Source organism: Bos taurus, chromosome 12, assembly GCF_002263795.3.
Source record: "Bos taurus isolate L1 Dominette 01449 registration number 42190680 breed Hereford chromosome 12, ARS-UCD2.0, whole genome shotgun sequence".
Classification (NCBI taxonomy): domain Eukaryota; kingdom Metazoa; phylum Chordata; class Mammalia; order Artiodactyla; family Bovidae; genus Bos; species Bos taurus.
In genome coordinates this window covers 33,720,367-33,746,896 of record NC_037339.1, presented here as the reverse complement: position 1 = coordinate 33,746,896, position 26,530 = coordinate 33,720,367, and the positions used below count along the sequence as shown (strand labels likewise).

Here is a 26,530-nt window from a genome sequence, read left to right as displayed (position 1 = left end):
TCTGAGATTTTTGTTTCTCGAGGTAGGCATTTATTGCTATAAACTTCTCAGAACTGCTTTTGCTGCATTCTTCAAGTTTTAGTATTTTCATTTGTCTCTAGGTATTTTTGGATTTCATGTTGGATTTTTTCATTGATCCATTGGTTGTTCATTCACATGTTGTTTAATTGTCACATATTTGTAAATATTCCATTTTTTGGGGGGTAATTGAGTTTCAGTTTTGTATCTTGTGATAGGAAAATATGCTTGCTAGTTCAGTCTTCTTAAATTTACCAAGGCTTGTTTAGTAGCCTAATATATGATCTATGCTGCTGCTGCTTGTACTTTGTGTGAATATCTGTGTTTTTGATCACAGCTCTGTGACTACTCTGTTTCTCTCTCTGGCAGTCATTTTCCAGAACTGACAAGGGAACCATCCTCAGATGATTTCTCGTAAGTATTTTTTAACAATTCTTGATACTTTAGTGGGAAAGGCTTTGGAACAATTTTATATTAGCATTTCTCACCAGATTATTTTGTAAATAAAAGTTGCCTGTTATTTTAGGAGAGAACCAGAATAAAAATGAAACATGAGTATGGTTTTAAAAGTCCAATCGTGCTACAGGGATTTTAACAAAAGTACCCAGCTATCGGTCGGATATGTCCTGCTCACTTCTGACTTTCCAGCATAATATCTTTAAGGTTGTAACATACATGTTGTAGCATGTATCAGAATTTCACTCCTTTTGAAGGCTGAGTAATATTATATATATGTATATACACACAACATTTTGTTTATTAACTCATCTGTTGTGTGGCTGTCTGGATCCAGCATGGTTGTGTTTCAGTTGTTCACCCTCATGATGGTGGGGCTACACTCGCTGCCCAGAATCATGAGAGAGGATTGTACCATGTGTTGCCAGCCTGTGGAGAGATCAAAGTTCAAAGACTGAAAGATAGTTTCTACTGAATGCTTATCAGTTTTGCACCACTGAAAAGTTATTAAGTCAAAATAATGTAAGTCAGGGACCATCCTTATTTTGTTCATAGTCAGGTGTGAGATTTACTGTCTTGAGGTTTGAAATAATACACAATATTTCAAATCTTTAAAAGTTTAATATAAATTTATAGCCTTTTTATGTGTGGTTCTTTCTGAAGACAGATTCTTCCTAGGTTTGAGTTAAAGGAACTTTGGAGCTGAGTAATATCTCCTATTCTCTTCTCAGCCGGATTCCTCCTCCACCTAGTGATTCCTGCGACTTTGATGACCCCAGGCTCTTGAAGAACATCGAGGATCATCATGTAAGGGCCATCATTCACTTCTGGAACATTAAACATCTTATGATGCACTTGCATTTATGTATGTATATAGCATCTTGAAAGTTGCTGTTTTGGAACTTGGGGAAGAGATGTGCCTTCACTTCTATGGTGTTAGTACTTTAGGAAAATGATCAGTTTGTGAAGAACACTTTGCATAACTGAATTTGAAACCTGATTAAGTATGTAGTGAAGTTATAAAGTAAGCACATCAAGATGAGTCTGATCATAGATTTTGCTAACATTTCAGATTTCTGTGTTTTGTAAGATTTATGCAAGACTGTTTCTTCATAGTTGTGAATCTAAGAGGTCATGTATTTTGAAAAGTAATTACGTATCTTTTGGTTAGGATCACCTAGGAAACAAGATATAATATGCAGGATTTATAGCATCCTACTTATGTGCTAGACATTTGAAGGCTGTTTCCTTTAGCACCCGAGTCACCTCGGAGAGATGATGGGGAGCTGCATAGAAAACTTGACTTGGCCAGAAGTCACCCAGCAAACAGATGGAGAAATGAGAGTCAGAATCTTAATCTGTTGGATTCTTAACTGTGATGTCACATTCTGAACTATTGGGGCAAACCAGGATTTACTGCTAGTTCATATAAATGCATTTTTGTTCTAAAGGCTATTCTGAAAAATACTAACGTTTTCAGTGATCAGAGCATTTCACAACCAGTTTAACCAGTATAAATTAGACCTAATATGACTTTTCTAAAAAAAAAAAAATTCAGTTTTGAAATTAGGTGAACTCGAGCAACATTAAAACTTTATCTTTCCCAAATTTTGTGAAGAGATAGATATATTTAAAATGTTCTCTGAATTCTCAGTGAGGAGGTCTGCTATATTGTATTTCAGTTAGTGCCTATTTGTTGATGCTAGAACTTTCCCAGCAGTGTTCTGAGATGTGAGCATGGAAGGCACCCATGCTCCCGGGCTGGGAGGCAGCCATCCTGCTTCAGCCCCAGAGATGCTGACCAGGTGGTCCAGGCTGCATAGAGGATGCTGCTGAAGGTTGTGCTCTGTGTCAGGATCACAGACATTGATACTGTCCTTTCCTGGATTTTGGTCTCAGAGGTAGATGGCGCCACTCGGCTAGAGGTCCTCTAAGCAGAAGAGTGGCGTCTCAGAAGAACCTTCTGTGGAGGAGGGGAGTGTTAATTAAGGATGTTAAAGAAACGAGCACCGGTGAGGACTTGCTTTCTGAGAAAGGACTCAAGCGCCCTCAAAGAGTGTTAGGTTGAGAGTGATGGTGCGGATGGGTGGCTGAAAGGGTCTGTTCACATTGGAATGGTGAAGGGTAAGGAGAAAGTACAGGGTGGCAGCAGCAAGGGATTTAAACTGTCAAACAGCAAACTGGTCCATAAGAGACTCATTCGTTTAGAAACAGTTTAAGGGCTTAGTTCACATTAAACACCTTGCTAGGTACCCAGAGTAGGGGGTTGTGAGCCGCAGGAGATGGGCTGGATGGTGAGCAGGTGTGAAGGGAAGGGTGCCTGGAACCGGGGCTCCTGACCTCTGTTCTGAGGGCAGCAGGAAGGAACCCCTGGATTAGAATCCAGGAAGAGTCCTTTGAGCCTGACCCTGAAGTAGGTCAGGGGCGTCCTGACAGCCACTGATCTTGGCTCCGTTTGCAGCCCACAGCACCCTGCATCCAGGAGTTCCTGACCCTGCTGGCCGTGTGCCACACCGTGGTCCCCGAGAGGGACGGGGACAGCATCGTCTACCAGGCCTCCTCCCCAGGTGAGGCCCCGCGGCCGGGGTGCCCGCTGCCCCCTTCCCCGACCCCTGGGTGTTTGCGGCGCTGTTGCCGGCCCTGCCCTGCCCCGCCGTGTGCCTCCGGTCTCCCGCTGGCTGCAGTGTCCTAGGGGACCAGTTCCAGGTCCACAGCTTCTCCTCTGAGGGAGGTGCTCCTTTCTGGGCCCTAGTAGGGGGCGAGGAGTGAGTCGGCACCTTCTAGGTCCTCCGTCTTTACTGCACGGAAGGCCAGGCGTCTGTCGCTGGTGTGGGTCTTTTTCATGGGAAAAATAACACTTGCTGAACAGAATGCTGTCCTTCCCAGAGACGAGTCAACGCCTCCTCTGTTCTTATTGACAGACGAAGCCGCTTTGGTCAAAGGGGCCCGGAAGCTGGGCTTTGTCTTCACAGCCAGAACGCCCTACTCTGTCATCATCGAGGCCGTAAGTGACAGCCCCAGGTGCCGCCGGATGGTCCTGGTCACCTGCTTTCTGGAAGGCTGTCTGTTAGATATAGTAACGCCTGTTGTAACTAGGAGAGCTGGTTGTCTGTGAAACTAGGCATGTTGAGAATTGACAGGTTGTGTGTTTCTGCTGGCTCCCGGTTGTGTGTTTTTATGTTGTTGGCTCAGGGTTGTGTTTTTGCATTTCTATCATCTTTCTCTCTCAAAGGCACTACCCATGGTCTTCCACCCACTGATGTGGGATAACATGCAGGAGAGAACGTGGGAAGCCTGATGCTGGGTCTGTGATTGTTGGGAATAATCCTCTATCCACCCCCCGCTCCAACCCCATCCTCAGGGCGGGCCCGTGTCTATCTCTCTGAAGCCCTTGGTCTCTGACTCTGGTCTCCGAGGCTGGCAGAGGATGGAGTTGGCACTTAAAGTTTTTTTTTTGATGTGGGTTTTTTCCCCCCTCCTTGAAATCAAGGCTTTTGATTTTTTTCTGAGTTTCCCTCTCAAGGAGCTAGAGGGAGAAATTTGGGGATAAGAAAAGGTTGAAATCAGGAATGAGGTCAGATAGGGACCTTGGGGTGGCTACGGGTGTTTTCTGTAATGAGCCGAGAGGGGCCACGCTCACTGTCTTGGTGGGTGAGGGTCTGTGGGCAAGTCCTCTAACGATCCCCACCCTCCGTTTGGGGAGGACTTGTGGCTTTTTACAGCTCTTGGCTTTCTGCATCCTCAGATCTCATGGATGCGTGTGAAGTTCATGTCCATCTGGTGTAATAAGTCCATGTTGTTCCTAACCTGGTGGCGGTCCATTCTTTTACTTACATGCAGAACTTATATTCCAAGTTGTTTTCAGAATTCCCCTGAATTTGGGGTGTGGACATTTGGTAGCAAAACCTAACGGGACTGCACAGGGCTGTGCCTGTTCTGTGTGACTCTCACCAAGCCACATAGCTTGCTGCACAGGCTGCAGTCCACGGGGTCACAAAGAGATGGACATGACTGAGCAACCAACACTGCAGAAAACCCATGTGTTGTATAACAGGGTGCAGTCCCAGCCCCGCGGGAATGCAGTGGGGTTGGGTGTATATACTTCTGTGAAATGTGAAAAATTCTGGATTCGTGAGCCTAACTGGCCCCAGGTTTGGGATGGACCTGTGTGGCTCGTGTCCTTTATTTATATGCCTTGGAAATGACTCTCATTAGCTGGTGGGACGGTCACTCCTGGTGGAGGAAATGAGAAGCTTCCACCAGAAGGGGGCGCTGTGACCCTACCAGACTAAGTGCGGAGAACTGTACAGGTTGGAAGGCGTCTGACCGGGAATAGATGGAGAGAATGAGAGATGGAGGAGGGGAGGGATGGGGAGCAGGTGTGTGTAGACAGGTTTGTGAGTGAGGAGTCGGTTGTTTTGAGATGCTAATGCTTTACACTTCAGGTAAGAGAGGTAAGAGCTTTTTTTTTTTTTCCCCTTCCTCTCTAGATGGGACAGGAACAGACATTTGGAATCCTGAATGTCCTGGAATTCTCCAGGTATATTTCTCTTTTCTTAAACTCTCCCTATATATACTGATCAGAAAGAAGAATCAGAGGGAGAGGGCGGGTCCTGATGGAAGTTGTGCAAGGAGGCATATGCTTGCTGGCGGGGGTGCTGGGGAGGAGCCATGGAGGGACCTCAGTGCTAAATCACGAGGTTCTCGGAATCCATCATCTCTTTCCACTCCAGTCAAAAGAAGGCAGGATGAGATGCTCTTGAGTGAAGTAGGTTTATATTTGATCTTCCCCTTTGTTACTTGGCATGTGACTGGATATTTTTGAGCTGTGCAATAAGAGTACATGGACAGAATATCATCAGAAGAAAATTAGGTACCCAGAGGAGGCACTCAAGGTCTCCATTTCTGTCTCTCCTGCCATCAAGAGCTGTGCTAGTGAGTCTACTTGGTAGGGAAAAGAATAGGTTTATGTCCCTTATATGTAAATAAGAGAGTAGGAGGCACACAAATTTTGACTTGGAGGAGGAAGGTAGGGAAAATGGAGATTGGGGCAGCCAGACCACCTTTTAGGCTGCTTACTGTTTAGTCACAGGATGTGATCCTGTAAAACAGCAATGGCGGTTTTTTTCCTTTGTGTCTTTACTCTTACAGCGACAGAAAGAGAATGTCTGTGATAGTGCGAACTCCTTCGGGACAGCTTCGACTCTACTGTAAAGGGGCTGTAAGTACTGGCCGATGTCTGCACGGTGGGGGACCCCTGCTTCTCCCTTAACCGCCATTCTCAGCACCCCTCATGGTCACTCAGGTTGAAAGGCTCCTGAAGCTCACTGAGAGGTAAAAGCCCGCTGACCATGACAGGGGTTCAAGCCAGTGTGGCCAGGGCAGTCAGTGGTTGGTTTCAGAAACAGTAGCCGGCTGTGTCCTCCAGAATCCTTGGCGTGTGAATTTTGATTGCCGTTTTCCACCCTTGCATTGTGACTGTGAGAGATGCAATCATTTGTGTTGACCTATGATCTTTTAGGATTTCCCAGGTGGTAAAGAAGCCCCCTGCCAATGCAGGAGACGTAAGAGATGTGGGTTCGGACCCTGGGTCAGGAAGTTTCCCTGGAGGAGGGCATGGCAACCCACTCTTGCCCGGAGAATCCCATGGACAGAGGAGCCTGGGAGGTAACAGTCGATGGGCTCGCACAGAGTCAGACACGACTGAAGCTACTTAATCTTTTAAGGATTCTGGTGTGTATTTTTTCCTTAGTAGCTGTTCTCAGTATTTGTGGTTTTTATTCACCACAGAGGCCGTGTGGCAGGCTTGAGGCGGCGTCCATCTGTGGTCCATCATCACCTCTGGTCCCCTCTGGTTACTTCCTACATCAGGCTTTTTGTCCTCTCTGCCTCCTGGTCATTGAATCTAAATCTTTAGGGAAAGATGCTGTTGTTTATGAGCCTGACTCACAAAACTACATTCTGTAAAACTGTGGTCTTATGTGTTGAAGGAAAGCTTTATTAAGCTCAGCTCTTGAGTCTGTGTCAGAAAATATGAAATAATACTAGGATCAACAATGCATTGGAAATCTTACTGATCTTTACCAATTGTGGGAAGAAGTATTTGAGGACACTGTGACCAGAGTTTTTAAAAGTGGGCAATGTGTGTGAATTCTAAAGGCATCCTATGTGAATTCATTAAGGTCCAGATTATGTTAGGGTTGACTCTTTGCGACCCCATGGACCGCAGTGCACCAGGCTTCCCTGTCCTTCACCATCTCCCAGAGTCTGCTCAAACTCAAGTGAGTTTGTCGGTGATCACTTGAGTCAGTGATGCCATCCAACCATCTTATCCTCTGTGTTCCATTCTCCTCTTGCCCTCAGTCTTTCCTGGCATCAGGATCTTTTCCAATGAGTTGGCTCTTTGCATCAGGTGCCCAAAGTATTATAGGATTTAATTTTTTTCCAACTTGCTTCCCCCCAAACCAAACTAGATTTCTTAAAAGATTTGGGGGGAGCCTAAAACTGTGCTGTTTGTAACATATTTGCTGCATCATCTGTAGCCTGCAGTCCTCCAGCCCTACTTTTGTAGGTCATGTGAATAATCTCTGGGTGATGAACTGTCTATACCGTGTGTTCTCAGCTGAACTGGATTCTGTGCCAGGCAGGTTGTGCCCACCTCCAGGTGGGAGTCCGGCAGCGCTAGGAAGAGACCGCACACTTGAATGGTGTCCGCTGTGTGTTTATGCTTCCCACTTCTGCAGAGGGTATTATAAACTCCACTGGGGGCTTCGCAAATCTGGGTGAACGTGGACCCCTTTGTGTCCCTGATTATTTATCCTCTGGACACCCGGGGTCCTCCCCGATTTGTGGACCCACAGCCGATTTGCTTTCCACAGCTCATGACTGCATCCAGCCCAGAGCTGTTCTTCCCCTTCCCCACTCAGGCGTGCACTGAATCGAAACCAGGAAGTCAGAGCTGGGCTTGCGGCGCTGAAGGGTCAGCTGGCCTAAGGGTAATTACAGTGTTTCCCTGTTTTATAGGATAACGTGATTTTTGAGAGACTTTCAAAAGATTCAAAATACATGGAGGAGACTCTCTGCCACCTGGAGTACTTTGCCACGGAAGGTGCGTGGAATTTGAAAATGTTATGTCTGCCGGCAGAGCCGTGCTTTCAGGGGGCACTCCAGGGAGCCTTCACGTTCATGTGTCATCTCTGGGCAGCGCTTGGCTTGCTTTACAGGCAGGTGGTGGTCTCGCGCCAACCCCATCCCCACCCCTGGTGTTCTGTGCCGCTGGCAGTGACAAGAGTTGAGGCTCCAGACCAGCTGTGCTCTGTGACCTACACAGGAACCCCCCCAACTCTTAACCTGGGGGATGCGGGTGAGGCAGATTCACACCGGATGCTGCACAGAATTGTCTTCTAGTTCCTTTCTGGGAAAATTCCCCTTGTTGTTGTTTTCCTTATGACACTGGCTCCTTGACTTCTGGTGAGAATAACCCACTGAACCCACAGAGAACAGGAAAGGACTTCTCTGCAGGGTTTAGACAGACTGATGTCAGGCTCCTCTGCACATGGGTGCAATGAGAACCGGGCCCCTGCGTGAGTGCTGGCCACTGCTTCCTCGTCTCCCTGGGCTCCCGTGGGCATGTGTACCCGTGTCTGTGCACACACACGCACACACGGGGATGTGGGGGAACACACATGGGAACACACATGTGGGAGCACAGTTCCACACAGGGACACATGCACACATGGGAACACACATGATCGCATGGGAGCACACTCCCACACAGGGACACATGCACACATGGGAACACACATGCACACATGCAAACACATACACACATGCAAACACACATGCACACATGGGGATGTAGGGGAACACACACGCACACGTGTGAACACAGTCCCACACAGGGACACATGCATGCATGGGAACACACATGATCGCATGGGAGCACACTCCCACACAGGGACACATGCACACATGGGAACACACATGCACACATGGGAACACACTCCCACCAAGGGACACACACACACACAGGAACATAGGGGAACACACATGGGAACACATGTGCACACCTGGGAACACACATGCACACGTGGGAGCACACTCCCAGACAGGGACACATGCGCACATGGGAACACACATGCACACGTGCAAACACACATGCACACATGGGAACACACTCCCACCAAGGGACACACACACACACAGGGCCATAGGGGAGCACACTCCCACCGAGGGACACATGCACACGCACACACACAGCCTGGCTGACTGAAGCCCGTGTCTTCCACGTGGTAGCGTGCCAGGCCTTTGTTGCTGTCTGACAGGTGCTCCTGCCCTCCAGCCCTGGCTCCTCCTGGGTGTGGGTCGTGCCCAGCTCTTGTCCTGCTCTGCTGCTGGGGGCTCACTCTTATGGCTTCTCTACTGTCAGCATCTGTAGAAGAGCTGGTTTATATTAAAATAGAATTGCTTTTAAATTCCCCTTTTGAGCATGCGAACGTGGAGTCAGAGTGACCCTACAGAGCCGATGGTCTGTCTCACTTTTGCACACGCTGGTGGGGTCGCACGGTGTCCCCCGGGGGTAAGCCCCCTGCTGGCCCGTCACCAGCAGCCTCACCAAGGGACGCTGGGGCTGTCTTGCAGGCTTGCGGACTCTGTGTGTGGCTTACGCCGACCTCAGTGAGCGGGATTACGAGGAGTGGCTCAAAGTCTACCAGGAAGCCAGCACCATCCTGAAGGACCGCGCTCAGCGGCTGGAGGAGTGCTACGAGATCATCGAGAAGGTAACGGCACGTGGCGGGGTTGTATCGCCCAGCGACGCCCAGCGGGCAGACAGTCTGTGAGCAGGACTCCTTTTGCTCAACTTGCACAGCGATGCTCTCTGTCTTATGAGTGTCTTAACTCACCATTAGCTTTTTTTTTGTTTGTTTTTCTCACTAGGAAATTACAATTTATTGAACACAAAAATTGGCAGCCTGATAACTTACTTTATGACATATTACCCTTACATAACAGTTACCTGGTTATTTGAAACTTTTCATAAAATGAGTTCATTAAATCAATGAGGTACATCAGTGAAGAAAGATACACTTTGGAAAAACACAAAACCAAGTAAAAAGTCATCATTAGTTTTTAATCGTTTCTCTTCTTTAAGAAACCATCAGTTTTTATGGGGTACTGGAAACGTCTAGCCACCCTCTGCCAAGCATTCGTGTCTTTAAGTATCAGGGCAAAAACAGCATCAGTGACTTTCGGGGCTGGCCTGAAATGAGGCTTAATGAGATTAGTTGACCCTGTTGAGTTTCCTGGGCCGATAGAATGTCTAGGCTGGTTGGGCATCTTACCTACTGTTGTCACGCTTAATATCCCAACACGGTTTGAGCTCTGCCTTTGCGGCTCCACGTTGCTGGTGTGGATTTTGTTGTTATTTCAGTTTCTCCCAAGATGTGAATTAGCTTTCTACAGGCTGATCCCCTGAAATCTGGAAGCCGGTGTTCAACCTTTTGTTTCATGTCAGCAACTGTTGGTCCTTCCGTTTTCCAGTTTCAGTAGCTTCAAAGTCCTTGCTTGCTTGCTTTTCTCATCCCTTTATTTATTTAGATTCACCTTTGCTTTTTTTCCCCCTTGTTTGTCATTTTAATGAAATTTGGGTGCAGATGGAGCTGAATTCACGTGTCCATTTACCCTGATTCCCCGAAGATTCGAATATTTATTTTGTGAATCATAAAGCAACTAAATAGATGAAGTACCCATGTGGCCCCATGCTAGAGGTGGGCACGCAGGACCTCGTTGGCTTGCTGGTCACTGAACCATTTCTTCTCAGGTGTTAGCTGGACCACTGTCCTTTGCTTGTCAGTGAAGTGAGAGGGAGGGCTCAGTCCCGTTAGTGTCCCCAAGGTGACTTGCCCTAGTGCTGTGCCGCCAGACGGTCTCCATCTCATGATGCCTGGGTACCCAGAAGTAGATGATGAGCACTGGCCTGCGTGCATGTGTGGGGAGTGGGGGGCTCTGGCCTTGTGGATGGTTTTGAAATGCCACACATGTCTGTCATTAATTATCTGCAAACAAAGTTTTCATGTAGAGGAAGTAAGGTAATTACTTCAGAACATTTTGACCGCCTTTCATTTGTGAGGAGTTTTGTCATTCATGCCTCTCTCACATGTTTCCCCATCTTTAATTGAAACTGTTTTTCAATCCAGAATCTACTGCTACTTGGAGCCACGGCCATAGAAGATCGACTTCAGGCAGGCGTGCCGGAAACCATAGCAACTCTGTTGAAGGCCGAGATTAAAATATGGGTGTTGACAGGCGACAAACAAGAAACTGCTATTAATATAGGTAATTCATTTAAAAAATAATTTCCCGATGCTGATTTTTGTCTTGTGTTTTTAAAGTCTTGTAGAAGTGTCCATGGGCTCCTCAGACACACTGACAGATGGTGTTTTATAGAATTCTTTATTCACAGGTCGAGAAAAGTTTAGTGAAACCAAATGAACATGCTCTTTATGAGCATTATCTGCCTGCTATAAACATTAAAAGTATGACACCTTCCTGAAAAGTAATTGGACACACGTATAGGGCTTCCCTGGAGAAGGCAATGGCACCCCACTCCAGTACTCTTGCCTGGAAAATCCCATGGACAGAGGAGCCTGGGAGGCTGCAGTCCATAGGGTCGCTGAGGGTCGGACACAACTGAGCGACTTCACTTTCACTCTTCACTTTCAGGCATTGGAGAAGGAAATGGCAACCCACTCCAGTGTTCTTGCCTGGAGAATCCCAGGGACAGGGGAGCCTGGTGGTCTGCCGTCTGTGGGGTAGCACAGTCGGACACGACTTAAGTAACTTAGCAGCAGCATAGGGCTTCCCTGGTGGTTTAGTGGCAAAATATCCGCCTGCAATGCAGGAGACACAGGAGAGGCTGGTTCGATCCCTGGGTTGGGAAGATCCCCTGGAGTAGGAAATGGCAACCCACTCTAGTATCCTTGCTTGGAAAACCCCATGGACAGAGGAGCCTGGTAGGCTACAGTCCATGGAGTCAAAGAGTCAGACAGGACTGAGCAACTGAGTATGCATTCATAAAACCTAGAGAATTCAAGAGTTGATGAGAGCTTGATTTTCTTATTACTTTTTTCACAAAAATTTAGTCTCAGAGACTAAGCATATTTTCATTAAGTTTAAATGTGCATTACTATTTTATATAGTTATAGCCATTTTAATGATTTTTACCAATTGATATGTTTTTCTAACAGGCTTGCATCTTTCCCTTCCCTGTATGAATTGACAACCTCTTTGGTTTCTAAGTATTGCAGAAATGAAAATTGAAGAAAGGGAATTTAAGTCCAAATGACTTGATGAGTAATGCTGAAGATGGCTTTATTTCTTGTTTATGGCTGAGTAGTATTCCTCTGTGTATATACCACTGAATTAGGGCATCAGTTGAGCCTGCAGAGGATGCAGTGTAGATGTCTAGACTTGATGTTGGACTTGTCCACATCAGACCACAGGCAACGGCGGTGAGCAGCCTGAGGTCGTGCTCTGGATCGAGGACAATCATCAGCCTTTGTTCTGGTCCCATGTTCCTCAAACCTTCTGTGATATGAGCTGTTATCCATCTGTCTCCCACTATATGGACTGGATATTTTGTACATTTGGGTGTGTCCTATGTGTATGTTAGGGTACCCAGAAGGTACTTGGGAAGCAGATCAAGTGTCTAGCAGTTCTCCTTTTAGCTGGAGTAAGGAGAAGAGTCCTGAGAGCCAATTTTGCTGTGCTGGGGGTCGTTTCTCTACCCTGTCTTTGGTCTTTACACATCAGCAGTCTTAGAGCCCTGGGACTGGGAGACGGGCTCACTCTACGTTTCTCGGGGCCATGAATCCTGGTGCAGGATGCATCTTAAACAGATTCACAGAGCTTTCATGAACACCCTTCTCCAAAATTTGACTTAGAAAACCCTAGAGAAGGTACTTTATTTCATGCATTCTAAGACACAAATTGTTTTCATATTTCACTGCCTCCAAAGTTGGAGTGTCTTATGGCTGTTGACTCTTATGGTTTTTAACTGGCAACGTTTCCCTTTAGAGGTGACATTTGGTGTTTGGTGCTATTGGCTGTCTTTAGTATTTGCTCTATCTCTTGTCATTTATCTACCACCTGTCCACCCATCTGTCTGTCAGAGTTTGAAAATTTATTTGAAGCATTCCTTTTAGTTTATACCTTGAAAATAAATACATGTAGTCAAGTTAAATTCCAGGATATTTGTCTCGTATGAGCTTATGAATATTAGGTAGACACAGTCATCCCATGTGTGACTTTGAGGTTCTTTGGAACTGGCACAATGCCAGGACTCTGCAGTGCCGTGCTTGAAACACACTAATGAGCTGTGTTTCCGGGAACTGGCAATTCTCTTTTTTAGCCCAAAAATTTAGCATCAGCTATTCTAAAGTGAAATTTCAGCTGTAGCCTTTGTGAATCATGTAGTTGTCATTTCCTATTATGGCTGGATGAAGCATCTATTACGTAGTAAGAAAGTAGATGTGAGGTTTTCAGGGTCTATAATTTTCTTTTAATGGAGGTAGCATAAGTGAGAACAAACTCCGAATGCATATCCATTTTAAAGTCATCATGCTGGGAACAGCTTTCATTTCAGACACCTCCCGTGCCCCCCTGCCATCGACTTTTTGGTGTCATTTGATACCTTGAAACCACTTCTGTAGTCTTTTGCAAGTTTAATTTCTGAAAGCCATGAAGGTGGACTTGCCCACTGCCAGGAAGATGAGTCTGGTTGTCATGCGGTGCTGGGGGCGCCCGGCCCCGGCCCCAGTGACACTCACAGGAGAGTCAGGTGTGTGGTTTCTTGATGACCTGTATCTCCATAGTTGCCAGATGCTCCTCTGTAGACTGTGGAGCTTAGATTCCCAGCTTGGGGCCTGAGTGAATCATGAGACAACTCAAGAATGAGACAGATGAGAAAGTACCCGTCATGCAGTGTAGATGCCGAGCATGGCTGGCGTTCATAGTGGTTACTCAGTGACTGTGCACGTGGTGGTTGGCGTATGATGGCTCAGTCCTTTCTGTAAGTCTCACATCCCCTTTGAGATCGACATTATCCCCTTTTAAAGATGGAACTGAGGCACAGAGATACCAGGTCACCTAGCCTGGGCCACACCTAGCCTGAGAGTCTGTGAGCCTGACATGTGACAGTCACTTCCCAGAAGGAAAGATGTGCGTCAGAAAGACCAAGGGAGTGCTCGCTTCAGCAGCACATATACTAAAATTGGAACAATACAGAGAAGATTAGCATGGCCCTGTGCAAGGATGACATGCAAATTCATGATGCATTCCATATTTTTTATATATGTCATCTGGAAAAAAATGGTACTGAAGAATTTATTTACAGGGAAACAATGGAGAAACAGGCATAGAGAATAGACTTATGGACATGTGGAGAGGGGAGGAGAGAGTGAGATGTGTGGAAAGAGTAACATGGAAACTTACATTACCATATGCAAAATAGGCAGCCAGTGGGAATTTGCTGTATGGCTTAGGAAACTCAAACAAGGGCTCTGAATCAACCTAGAGGGGTGGGATGGGGAGGGAGTTTCAAAGGGGAAGGGATATATGTTTACCTATGGCTGATTCATGTTGAGGTTTGACAGAAAACAGCAAAATTCTATAAAGCAATTATCCTTCAATAAAAAAAAATAATTAATTAAAAAAAAAAAAAGAAAGACCAACGGAGGCTACGTGGGTGAGATGGGTTTAAAACTTGAACCTCAAGAATTTGTTTCAGACAAAGAATGAGCATAGCACAGATCAACGATGGCAGGGTTTCCAGGGGCCATGGTGAGGTATGGTTGAAGCCTTTCTGAGAGGCATCTGAGGATCTGGCGAGAACGATGCCTAGGTGTGGTTCTGTGGACAAGCCTTCAACATTCTGGTTCTCTGATGGGGAGAGATTCTTGAGCCTTGACCCAGTCTGGAGGAGACTGAGTTCCATCTGTTATCATCCATTTTTGACATCTGGCGCTGTGTTCCATACACTCACACTTGAACACTGAATGACCAGATTCTACCTGATATCATTTAGAACCAGCAGCATACTTGTTGAGGATTTGGAGCCAAGGTGAACCCCACTGTTGGGTAGTTTGGTGGATCCAGGTATATGGTTAGTAGGAATCAGTCATTCCTAACCCTTCCAGAGGGCTTCCCGGGTGGCACAGTGGTAAAGAACCCACCTGCCAATGCAGGAGATGTAAGAGACATGGGTTCAGTCCCTGGGTCGGGAAGATCCTGTGGAGAAGGAAATGGCAACCCATTCCAGTATTCTTGCCTGGAGAATCCGATGGACAGAGGAGTCTGTGGGTTATAGTCCATAGTGCCACTAAGACTTGGACATGTTTGGAGCGACTTAGCATGAACACAAACCTTCAAAAGTGTCTCCGAAGAAATCTGGGTTGAGCTATCTTTGACAATTTATGCTTACCTCAAAAAAAAAAGACACTGATAGTGAGTTCCAAGAGGTTTGGTTTGGTCATATTTTCTAGTGTGAATGATGATTTTATTAAAGCCAGGTCCAGCTCTAAGTACCGTAGATGCTGTAATATTTTGATTTCTTTGATTCTACTCAGGTAGCAGAAAGACTCAACACTTTAGTGGTGTACTGTTAACTTCGGCCCTAGTAAAGAGTGAAATCCCAGAGGTCCCCTCCTCAGTCATTTTACGGTCGTCTTGTTAGATTGTGAGATTAAAGAAATAGACCTCAATTTACAAGAGTAGATTGACATTTCATACCTGGCTCTTCTCCAAGAGTTGATCTCATTTTATCCAAAAACATTAGAAGTCAAGCACAGCAAACTTGGATTGACATAATTTAATTTGCCACATTAGCTAAGTCACATTGAACTGTGTTAAACTTCCATGGTCTGTCTAGAGCAAGTGTTCTGTGTGATAATTCTTTAAGCAAAATCTTGCTTCGTTTTCCAAATTAAAAAAAAAAACAAACCTGTTTCTTCTCAGAAGCCTTGAGTTCTGTGTATTTAAATTCATGAATGTGTCAGTGGTTTTATTTATTACCCTCTCCCTGCAATGGATAGAAAAATACTTTGAGCTTTTCCATAATATCTTTATGCAGCTTCAGTTGTCAAGTGGCATTTGACTTAAATTGCAAAATGTAAAATCAAGCGGCAGGCGACGGCTTAAAGATTACAGCTTGCTTCTGCAGCTGTTGTTCATATCAAAAACTACCAGCAAATCCTTTTACATGAGTTATACTAAATTTGTAACAGTCTCTATTGTGTGGAGTTGCTGGAAATTTCTAGGGCAAGGGAAGAAAAATGATTAAAGTTTCAATATCCCTGTTTGTCAATGAAAATAAAATGTAGACCTCCCTTCTATATTTCACCTAAGAATATATAGGAAGGAAGAATACATTTGTAAAATTTTGGGGAAAGAAAGTTCAATTATTTCTATCCTGCTCTATAGAACTTTTAATGGCATCCTGGGAAACTCATTTATACTCATCACTATTGTTAAAATACAGACTCGAACAAGTTTGGAAATGCATATAAAATTGCGTGTTTCCTCCTTTTTTTCCCTCTCCCCCTCTTAGAAGTTTAACAGGTGTTTGCTTGTGTGGTCCTGTGATTTTTGAGTTGTTTTCACTTTAAAAATATTAATAATATGTGGCAGTTGTAACCAGCAAAATAGTCTCATTCCCTTGAGATAACTGTTATTAACTGCCTGGACTAGGTATTCTTGATGGTATTCTTAAAAAAATTACAATTGGATAAAAAGCTGTAGTTTTGTGCTTGAAAATTTGTGTTCTGAGGTGGCTGCTAAATATTCTTGTCAAATGACCATCATTAGTGAAGAATATACTTCATACATTCCAAAATAAACAAAAATATTTATCATCCCCCCAAAAAAAACACCCCAAGGTTTTTCTCATCTTAATTTTAGTCTGTCTTGAGTTCTATTTTGTGCCTGTTAGTAGTGCTTCGTGGGGATGAAAAGAGAGCCTGCCAGGTAGAATCAAGCACATACGCACAGTAGCTCTGTGACTTGTCCATCAATTAAATGCCTGTTGTCTTTTCTAGTAAATACAGCATCTGTGGGGAGGGTTATTTTGGCTTTTCTTTGGAGGACAGCCCTGGCTCCTGTTGCCCAAGGAACAGCATGGGTTAAGGCCCTTCGTGTGATGGTCACCTGCATCCTTGCATGAAGGGTGATGTCCTTCATGCTGATGACTTGTTCCCTGTTTCTGTGGTCTGCTGCTGCTGCTGCTAAGTTGCTTCAGTCGTGTCCGACTCTGTGCGACCCCATAGATGGCAGCCCACCAGGCTCCCCCGTCCCTGGGATTCTCCAGGCAAGAAGACTGGAGTGGGTTGTCATTTCCTTCTCCAATGCATGAAAGTGAAAAGTGAAAGTGAAGTCACTCAGTCGTGTCCGACTCTTCGCGACCCCATGGTCTGCAGCCTCCCAGGCTCCTCCGTCCATGGGAATTTCCAGGCAAGAGTACTGGAGTGGGGTGCCACTGCCTTCTCCGGTTTCTGTGGTCAGTGGTCCATTACTGCTGTAAGGGCCACTTTTCTAGGTGGGAGGACTCTCTTCTTGCCTTTTCTCGATGAGATCAATTGAGTAGGGGTTGGTGGTGAACGCATGTTTTTGCCAGCTCTCTTGAGAAGGGTGATTTGAAAGAAAGCCCAGGGCCCCCATAAACACCCTGGGACTTGGGGTTGGCTAGGCCCACCTCCTCCTCTTCCCCAGAGCCTGGGGATTTGAAGGGGAGGAGTCAGAAGAGGCTCTCAAAGTCTGAGTAGGAAAGAGCTTCATAGAAATATGTTCACCTCTGGGAGGAAAAGTGGGAGAGTACCTAGCTTAAATTAACCTACAGAGGAGAGGTACCATTGTTTAAAATGCGATGGGAATTGTTAAGAATTAGCACTGAGATACTCTTATTCCAAACCTGTTTTAAAGCTCATGTAATTTTTGAAATGGGATTGCTTTGAGCTTTCGGAGGAAAAGTAACTCTCTCTGTGTATCATAGGATTCCTTAGAAACCTGCCGTGAGAATTGAAGTAAAAGTGCCAGTGTTAGTCGCTCAGTCATGTTTGACTCTGCAACCCCATGGACTGTAGCCCTCCAGGCTCCTCTGTCCATGGGATTCTCCAGGCACAAATACTGGAGTGGGGCCATCCCTTTCTCCAGGGGATCTTCCCAACCCAGGGATTGAACCTGGGTGTCCTGCATTATCAGGTAGATTCTTTGCTGTCTGAGCCACCAGGGAAGTCCCAAGCAGGTGAGGGACTTAATGTCACAGTAGGTGCGTTTATGGTGATTGAGGAGTACTTTTGGGTTCCATTTGTCTCCTAAAGTGTTTGCTGTTGTTCTAGAGAACCCAGAGCTCATCCTATTGTTCTACAGGGATAAGAAGGATAAGGGAAAATCCACAGAAAACTGACAAGTGTTATTGACATTTTAGTTATTAGTTATGGAGACCTTCTTGAGCAGTGCTCTTAGAGCTGTCTGCAAGGGTCAAGCTCTACTCAATTCCTCTGTGTGAACCCATAGGCTTAACATGGTCATCAGTCAGGTGCAGGAAGGGGACTGAATTCAGGTGACTCTGAACATGGTGCGTCCTGGAGAGGATGGTAATTCACGTATCTTGTTCTTTTTTTCACTCTAGGTTATTCCTGTCGGTTGGTGTCACAGAACATGGCCCTTATCCTACTGAAGGAGGATTCTTTGGACGTAAGTAGCTTTTCAAAAGTTATATTTGATATAATTGTGTTAAACCTTTTGTTTATTTCTACTATGGCCGATAAGCAGTGTTTATTTATTTTCCTGAAAAGTGACTATGAAACTACTTGGTGTATTTTCTGTTTTTGTTTATGAATGGATGGCATAAAGTCATATCTTTAAACATCAAAATAGTAAGTTTAGGACATTGCTTTTTGAGCTTCATGATAATGCTTTGTTTTACTCACCTAGAGTTATACATTTATAATGGAGTAGTCTTAGTCTGGTTTGACTTCCTGTTAGGATCTCCATAAGGGAGTGACGGTCAGCTCAAGTGTTGCTTGCTATGAAGACTTGCAGGGTTTCCTTTCTAGTTTCAAGTGTCAGGAGTTGTCTCTGTGTATATGACAGTTGGTTACACAGGCTCAGGGAGAATGGATCAGATCAGATCAGGCGCTCCGTTGTGTCCGACTCTTTGCGACCCTATGAATTGCAGCACGCCAGGCCTCCCTGTCCATCACCAACTCCCGGAGTTCACTCAAACTCATGTCCATCGAGTCAGTGATGCCATCCAGCCATCTCATCCTCTGTCGTCCCCTTCTCCTCCTGCCTCCAATCCCTCCCAGGATCAGAGTCTTTTCTAATGAGTCAACTCTTCGCATGAGGCGGCCAAAGTACTGGAGTTTCAGCTTTAGCATCATTCCTTCCAAAGAAATCCCAGGACTGATCTCCTTCAGAATGGACTGGTTAGATCTCCTTGCAGTCCAAGGGACTCTCAAGAGTCTTCTCCAACACCACAGTTCAAAAGCATCAATTCTTCAGTGCTCAGCCTTCTTCACAGTCCAACTCTCACATCCATACATGACCACAGGAAAAACCATAGCCTTGACTAGACGAACCTTTGTTGGCAAAGTAATGTCTCTGCTTTTGAATATGCTATCTAGGTTGGTCATAACTTTCCTTCCAAGGAGTAAGTGTCTTTTAATTTCACGGCTGCAGTCACCATCTGCAGTGATTTTGGAGCCCAGAAAAATAAAGTCTGACACTGTTTCCACTGTTTCCCCATCTATTTCCCATGAAGTGATGGGACCAGATGCCATGATCTTTGTTTTCTGAATGTTGAGCTTTAAGCCAACTTTTTCACTCTCCACTTTCACCTTCATCAAGAGGCTTTTTAGTTCCTCTTCACTTTCTGCCATAAGGGTGGTGTCATCTGCATATCTGAGGTTATTGATATTTCTCCCAACAATCTTGATTCCAGCTTGTGTTTCTTCCAGTCCAGCATTTCTCATGATGTACTCTGCATAGAAGTTAAATAAGCAGGGTGACAATATACAGCCTTGATGTACTCCTTTTCCTATTTGGAACCAGTCTGTTGTTCCATGTCCAGTTCTAACTGTTGCTTCCTGACCTGCATACAAATTTCTCAGAATGGGAAAGACTAGAGATCTCTTCAAGAAAATCAGAGATACCAAAGGAACATTTCATGCAAAGATAGGCTCGATAAAGGACAGAAATGGTATGGACCTAACAGAAGCAGAAGATATTAAGAAGAGGTGGCAAGAATACACAGAAGAACTATACAAAAAAGATCTTCACAACCCCGATAATCATGATGGTGTGATCACTGACCTAGAGCCAGACATCCTGGAATGTGACGTCAAGTGGGCCTTAGAAAGCATCACTACGAACAAAGCTAGTGGAGGTGATGGAATTCCAGTTGAGCTATTCCAAATCCTGAAAGATGACGCTGTGAAAGTGCTACACTCAATATGCCAGCAAATTTGGAAAACTCAGCAGTGGCCACAGGACTGGAAAAGGTCAGTTTTCACTCCAATCCCAAAGAAAGGCAATGCCAAAGAATGCTCAAACTACCGCACAATTGCACTCATCTCACACGCTAGTAAAGTAATGCTCAAAATTCTCCAAGCCAGGCTTCAGCAATATGTGAACCGTGAACTTCCTGATGTTCAAGCTGGTTTTTGAAAAGGCAGAGGAACCAGAGATCAAATTGCCAACATCTGCTGGATCATGGAAAAAGCAAGAGAGTTCCAGAAAAACATCTATTTCTGCTTTATTGACTATGCCAAAGCCTTTGACTGTGTGGATCACAATAAACTGGAAAATTCTGAAAGAGATGGGAATACCAGACCACCTGATCTGCCTTTTGAGAAATTTGAAGAGACCCCTATTTGCCCTCTCACAGTCTAAAGCCACTGGTAAGATCTTGGCTGGGAGCTGATTTGAGGGTCACCAGTGGTCTGCTTGGCAGTTTGATAAGATACCAGGAGCTCAACAGTGAGGTTCCATTTGTAGGTCACTTGAATTGAATTGTGAAGAAAGCTGAGCGCCGAAGAATTGATGCTTTTGAACTGTGGTGTTGGAGAAGACTCTTGAGAGTCCCTTGGATTGCAAGGAGATCCAACCAGTCCATTCTAAAGGCGATCAGCCCTGGGTGTTCTTTGGAAGGAATGATGCTAAAGCTGAAACTCCAGTACTTTGGCCACCTCATGCGAAGAGTTGACTCATTGGAAAAGACTCTGATGCTGGGAGGGATTGGGGGCAGGAGGAGAAGGGGACGACAGAGGATGAGATGGCTGGATGGCATCACTGACTCGATGGACGTGAGTCTGAGTGAACTCCAGAAGTTGGTGATGGACAGGGAGGCTGGCGTGCTGTGATTCATGGGGTTGCAAAGAATCAGACAGGACTGAGCGACTGAACTGAACTGAACTGAACTAACAAGAGCTTGTTCCTGGCAGGCACCCATGGCTGTGCTTATGGTCAGTGCGTTATATTTAAATGCCAGCACTCAGAGCAGGTGTTAGGGTTAGTTATACTTGTAAAGGGGGAAGATGTTACTACCTGCAAACTGGGGATGTGAATCCTCCTGTCAAGGCCAGGATGTGGTGTACCCGTTGAGGATTCCAGGGGCAGGAGTCAGGGGCGTCTATACCTCTGAAGCCCCTCATCAGTTCATGTGGACGGTTTCTGCTTTTCCTCCCTGGGGTGTGGTGCTGGGTGAACCACGAGAGATAAGACGCGTTGCTGATTGCTCTTCTGTTTGGATGAGCATTTTCTTTTCAGTCTTTCAATATGAGAGCAGTCTTAAATGCATGACTTAAGAACATTTGAAGAAGAAGAATCCCTGGGCAGATAAAAACCCAAGCTTACTGTATAAGTAGGAACAGGAGTATTCTTTCTTAGAGATGAGTTGTCTGCTCTCATTGGGGAAATTCTTAAGTTATCACTGTCTCCTTCTCCCAGTGTAACCACCTAGTTCTTCCACTTAAATTCATAAACCTCATGGAAGATGTTTTAGTTCATGTGAACTTACTCATTTGACCTGAAGATTATTTTATTGAGGTACTCTTTTCCCTTTATTACCCAGAACTTAAATTTTCAGTGTAAAATAAAGCAATACATATATATATATATATACACACATATATATAAAGAGAAAACTTTCTGTAAGGGGTTAATGAGAAGTGAAAATGTTTTGCTCTGCTGTCCATGGCAATAGTTGCTTGCCATAAATGGTTATTAATTACTTGAAACATTACCAGTTGATTAACTATCAATTTCAACTAATTTCAACTATCAATTTCAAGTAATTTGAACGAGACCACGTGTGGCTCGTGGCTGCTGTGCTGGAAGACACAGTGTAGGTCGTTTTCGGTCCATTTGTGCAGGGGTCAGCAATTTCTGGCCGTTGGTCCCAATCTAAGCTTACCACTTTTTTTTTTTCCCCTCAGTTTTATTGAGACATAATTGACATACAGCACTGTACATGTTGGGCTTCCCTGGTGGCTCAGACAATAAAGAATCTGCCTGCAATGCATGAGACCTGGGTTCAACCTCTAGGTTGGAAGGATTCCCCAGGGAAGGGGATGGCTACCTACTCCGGCATTCTTGCCTAGAGAATTCCATGGACAGAGGAGCCTGGCAGGCTACAGTCCATGGGGTTGCAAAGAGTTGTGTGCGACCAATAACACCCTGTATCCATTTAAGGTGTTCAGCAAAATGACTTACTTGCATTATGAAATGATGACCACAATACACTGAGTGAATGTCATCTCCTAGATACAAAATTAAATAGAAAAAATATTTCTTGTGATGAGGACTCTTAGGATTTACTCTTAACAGCTTTCATATATAACTTACAGCAGTTAATAAATAAATTATATTTATCATGTTGTATATTCCATCCTGAGTGCTTATTTACTTTACAACTGGAAGTTTGTAGCTTCTGACCACTTTCCTTCGCTTCCCCTCCCCGATCCCTCACTTCTGGTACCCACACATCTGATCTTTCTCTATGAGTTTGCTTTTGAAATATAATTGACCTATAGCACTGTTAGTTCCTGTTACACAACATAGGGATTTGACCACCTGTTTTTGTAAATAAAGTTTTATTGGAAGACAGTCATTTACATATTGTCAATGGTAAAGGTAAATAATTGCAAAACAGAACAAATGGTCCATGAACCCTCAACTGTTTGCTGTCTGCTCCTTTGCCCTCCCTGATCAGAGGGAAACTGACTCCATTCTAGTTCCATTGTGTGCTATTGCTATTGCTGTTGCTGCTGCTGCTGCTAAGTCTCTTCAGTCGTGTCCGACTCTTTGCGACCCCATAGATGGCAACCCACCAGGCTCCTCTGTACCTGGGATTCTCCAGGCAAGAACATTGGAGTGGGTTGCCATTTCCTTCTCCAATGCATGAAAGTGAAAAGTGAAAGTGAAGTCGCTCAGTCGTGTCCGACTCTTCTCGACCCCATGGACTGCAGCCTACCAGGCTCCTCTGCCCATGGGGTTTTCCAAGCAAGAGTACTGGAGTGGGGTGCCATTGCCTTCTCCTGTGCTATTGCTACATCTTCTAAAACAATGTTTTTTGAAATGTTAAGAAGCATGGAGAGAGAAGTAGAATCTTTGGCTAATTTGGGGGGAGATCCAGAGTTATAAATAATTAAGTACGTTTCCCTACCACAAGTTTTGTGCGATCTTTAATATGCTTATCACACTGTGAGTCAGGCAGAGGGTGATATAGAATATTTTGTTAACCAGACTTATTTAACCACTGAGTTTCTTTTTTGATGAGTAACTCTTGTGATAGCAATACAGGTTTAGAAATGCTGATTTTAAAAATATAGAGATTTCCTCTTTACAGATGTGATAAAGTAAAAGCAAGTAAAAGAGGATACTCAGAGTAAGAAAACAGAAAAACACATATTTAACTTCAGAATTTATATGAAATCAATAGATATTCAAGTGTTCTTCGTAGGCCATGCAGATTGCTAGAATTGCAGATGTAGCAACAAATGGCAGTGTATTCTCTACTCTCGGGTTTCTATTTTAGCTGAGAAAATAGCCATTTAGTATTGACTTAATTAAGCTTTTTTTGTGCCAGTTGCCACAAAGGAGAAGTGTAAGGTAAGATGCTAAGGACAAATAGTTAGGGGGGTTCATGAGCTTTCTTGGCGAAGGATGAGATGGTATTTCAGGCTCTAGGTCACAGCTGCTCTTTTCTCCCCCTTTAATGAGAAAGCAGCTGTAGATAGTACACACACAGGTCACACATACATAGATGTGAGTATGCCCCATTCCATACGGACATCTGTCCCTTTGTACTCATGTTCTTAACATGTTACTGACCAGGGGATTTTATAGACACTAACACCAGTAGCCGTAATACCTCTCCAGTCAATAATGTATTAAGTATTTTCCAAAAATGACTGTACGAGTCATAAAGGAAGTCTTCATGACATTTCAGAGAATTGGTTATCATTTGGCTTGTTCTGTGAATCCAAGGCTCCAAACCAACAAATCAGTGATTTTTTTTAAAAAGTTCATTATAAAACTTCCCTGGGCATCCCTGGTGGCTCAGCTGGTAAAGAATCCGCTGGTAATGCGGGAGACCTGGGTTCGATCCCTGGATCGAGAAGATCCTCTGGAGAAGGAAAAGGCTACCCACTCCAGTATTCTGACCTGGATAATTCCATGGACTACAGTCCATAGGGTTGCAAAGAGTCAGACACGACTGAGGGACTTTCACACTCATAAAAATCTGTACTCTTGGAAATTTAAAAACCACTCATAAATAATTCAAGAGTCAGAGAGGAAATCACATTGGAAATTAGAAAATACTTAGAATGACTGAAAAATACTTTGCATCAAAATCTGTGGGATTTGAATTTCCCGGAGAGAGAAATTGTACCATCACTGTTTATCGTATAAAAGAGGAAATACTTAAAATTAGTAAGCTATTCATACAATTTAAGATCTTAGCAAAAGAGCAAGGTAAGATCAACAAAACTGAAAGTGGATTCTTCAGAAAGACTAATGAGATTAACACACACAAAGCTGGTCAGGGAAAAAAAATGTTAGGAATGAGAAAAGAGAAATAACTCCAGGTAGAGAGAGCAGTGATTAGAATAATATGAATGACTCTGTATAAATAAATTTGAGGCTTAGATGAAATGGGTAATTACCTAGGAAAAACATAAAACTTCAGGCTCGAGGAAATAGGAAACCTGAATAACCCTACAACCGTTAAAGGAATAGTATCATGACTTCTGATTTTTCCTCCAAAGAGAATACATTATACGCTAGTTTTGTCAAGAATTAAAAGAACAAACAGTTCCAATTCTATAAAAAGTCTTCCCAAAAAATACCCAAAAAAGTCAATACTTTTCAGTGTAGGTTGATGTTTAAAGTAACCTTTGGATCAAAAGCAATAGGGGCAGAATGATAAAGAAAAATTGCAGGTCAGTCTCAACTGTGAACGGAGAGGTAACATTCTTTGATAAAAGATCAACAAACCAAATCCAACAATACAAAAGAAATCAGACATATGATACAGTTGGGTTTAATTCCAAGGCTGTACGCATGTGTTTTCTTGAGAAAAATCTGCTCTTAATATACTTTGCCTCATTAACAGATAAAAATAATACAGTCATCCAATTGGATGTAGAAAAAAATTTAGTATTTATCTTTAGCCAAACTTTAAATCCTGGAGTAAGTGTGCACTTAACTTGATAAGGTGCATCTACTGAAATCCTATGTCAAATAACTATTCATTCATGGTCAGTGACGGACTCGTCGCTCTAAAGTAGAGACACAGCATGTTCCCGCCAGGAGTCCCTTTTATTGCTAGATGTCCTGTTAATGTCTAGATGTCCTGGGTTGCTAGATGACTTTCTAAAGAAACAGAACATTACAGATGATTGAAGCTTCATTAGTTCTCCTTTATCCATGGTCTAAAACCTTTGGGTTCCTTTGCCATCCACGTGTGTATCTATACGCTATGTCAAACCTGGTTTTGAAGCTTTAATTTTGAGATCGTATTTTATGCATCTCTGTGCAGTTTGCTTTTTTCACCCGTGTTTTTGACATTGACTCATGCTGATCAGTCTAGTTCTCACTCATTGCTGAACGGCATTGAAAACTTGGTGGTAGAGGTTTTGGATTGAGTTTCCATTTTTGTGTTGTTGTGAGTGCTGCTGAGAACGTTGCACGTGTGTGACCTCTGTGCCCCTGCACCGAGAAACAAGTCCAGCTGCTCAGTGTGCACACCCTCTGTGTCACCAGGTGACACTTCTTTCTCTCTGGGGTGGTTCCACCACACACTTCTCCTCCAGGAGTGTGTACAGGTTTCCATGACTACAAACCCCATTTCTGCAGATGCTCCGTCTGTAATACAATAGGCACAAAAAGATGTCAGTTTCCCATTTTCTTTACCGAAGGCTGACAGTCTCCTCTTAGTGGGTCTTTCTCGTACTGCTTCCTGGCTGCTTGGGAAAAGTTTTCAGCGTGCTTCTCCACTCTGATTTCTCTCAAGAACTTCTGGGACCTATGTGACGAATTATGTTGTCAGTGTGTGGAACATCATTCTCTTCTTAAGGATTGTGGACTCCACCTCCTGCCCTCCGTACCTTTTTGGTGGTCTTTTTTTTTTTTTCTTTTTCTTTGTGGGTAAGTGGTTTCTAAAGCAGTCCTTTTCCCCCAGATAAATGAATACGAATCCTTCTTTGTTTCCATTCTTCAGTGACCACTTAATGAAGCCGAAATTTTAAGAGCAGTATTTGGTATAGCTTATCTCATCAGATTCTTCGAGTCCCTCAAGTTACCTGTTGGGGATCCAGAAAGAAAGTGATACTTCTAGGCTGTCCCCACCTCTGGAACGTTTATTTTGTTTCTGAATCACGAATCGTAGGAATCACTCTTTGTTCCTTTAAAAAAAAAATTAGCAAATCTGATAGATTGAATTAGGTTGTAGGGGACAAATTGCTGTGGCCAACCAAGCACATATGGCTCCTATTGAAGG

At 44.2% G+C, this 26,530-nt stretch overlaps 1 protein-coding gene and 1 non-coding gene across 5 annotated transcripts in view; both read left to right on the top strand.

Moving 5' to 3' along the window:
- Window positions 1-26,530, top strand: part of ATP8A2 (ATPase, aminophospholipid transporter, class I, type 8A, member 2) — a 494,154-nt gene that overhangs the window by 126,554 nt on the left and 341,070 nt on the right. For all 4 annotated transcript variants that reach the window (XM_024999819.2, XM_024999820.2, NM_001435329.1 and 1 more), the window contains 10 exons: window positions 388-432; window positions 1,206-1,281; window positions 2,936-3,041; window positions 3,396-3,478; window positions 4,965-5,014; window positions 5,626-5,695; window positions 7,498-7,582; window positions 9,115-9,254; window positions 10,671-10,809; window positions 18,155-18,219. In XM_024999819.2, coding sequence (XP_024855587.1) covers window positions 388-432; window positions 1,206-1,281; window positions 2,936-3,041; window positions 3,396-3,478; window positions 4,965-5,014; window positions 5,626-5,695; window positions 7,498-7,582; window positions 9,115-9,254; window positions 10,671-10,809; window positions 18,155-18,219 — 859 coding nt within the window. The remainder of the gene's footprint in view (window positions 1-387; window positions 433-1,205; window positions 1,282-2,935; window positions 3,042-3,395; window positions 3,479-4,964; window positions 5,015-5,625; window positions 5,696-7,497; window positions 7,583-9,114; window positions 9,255-10,670; window positions 10,810-18,154; window positions 18,220-26,530) is intronic.
- On the top strand, window positions 13,715-13,820 carry LOC112449155 (U6 spliceosomal RNA). Its single transcript, XR_003037647.1, has one exon. It is a non-coding gene; the product is annotated as a U6 spliceosomal RNA (small nuclear RNA).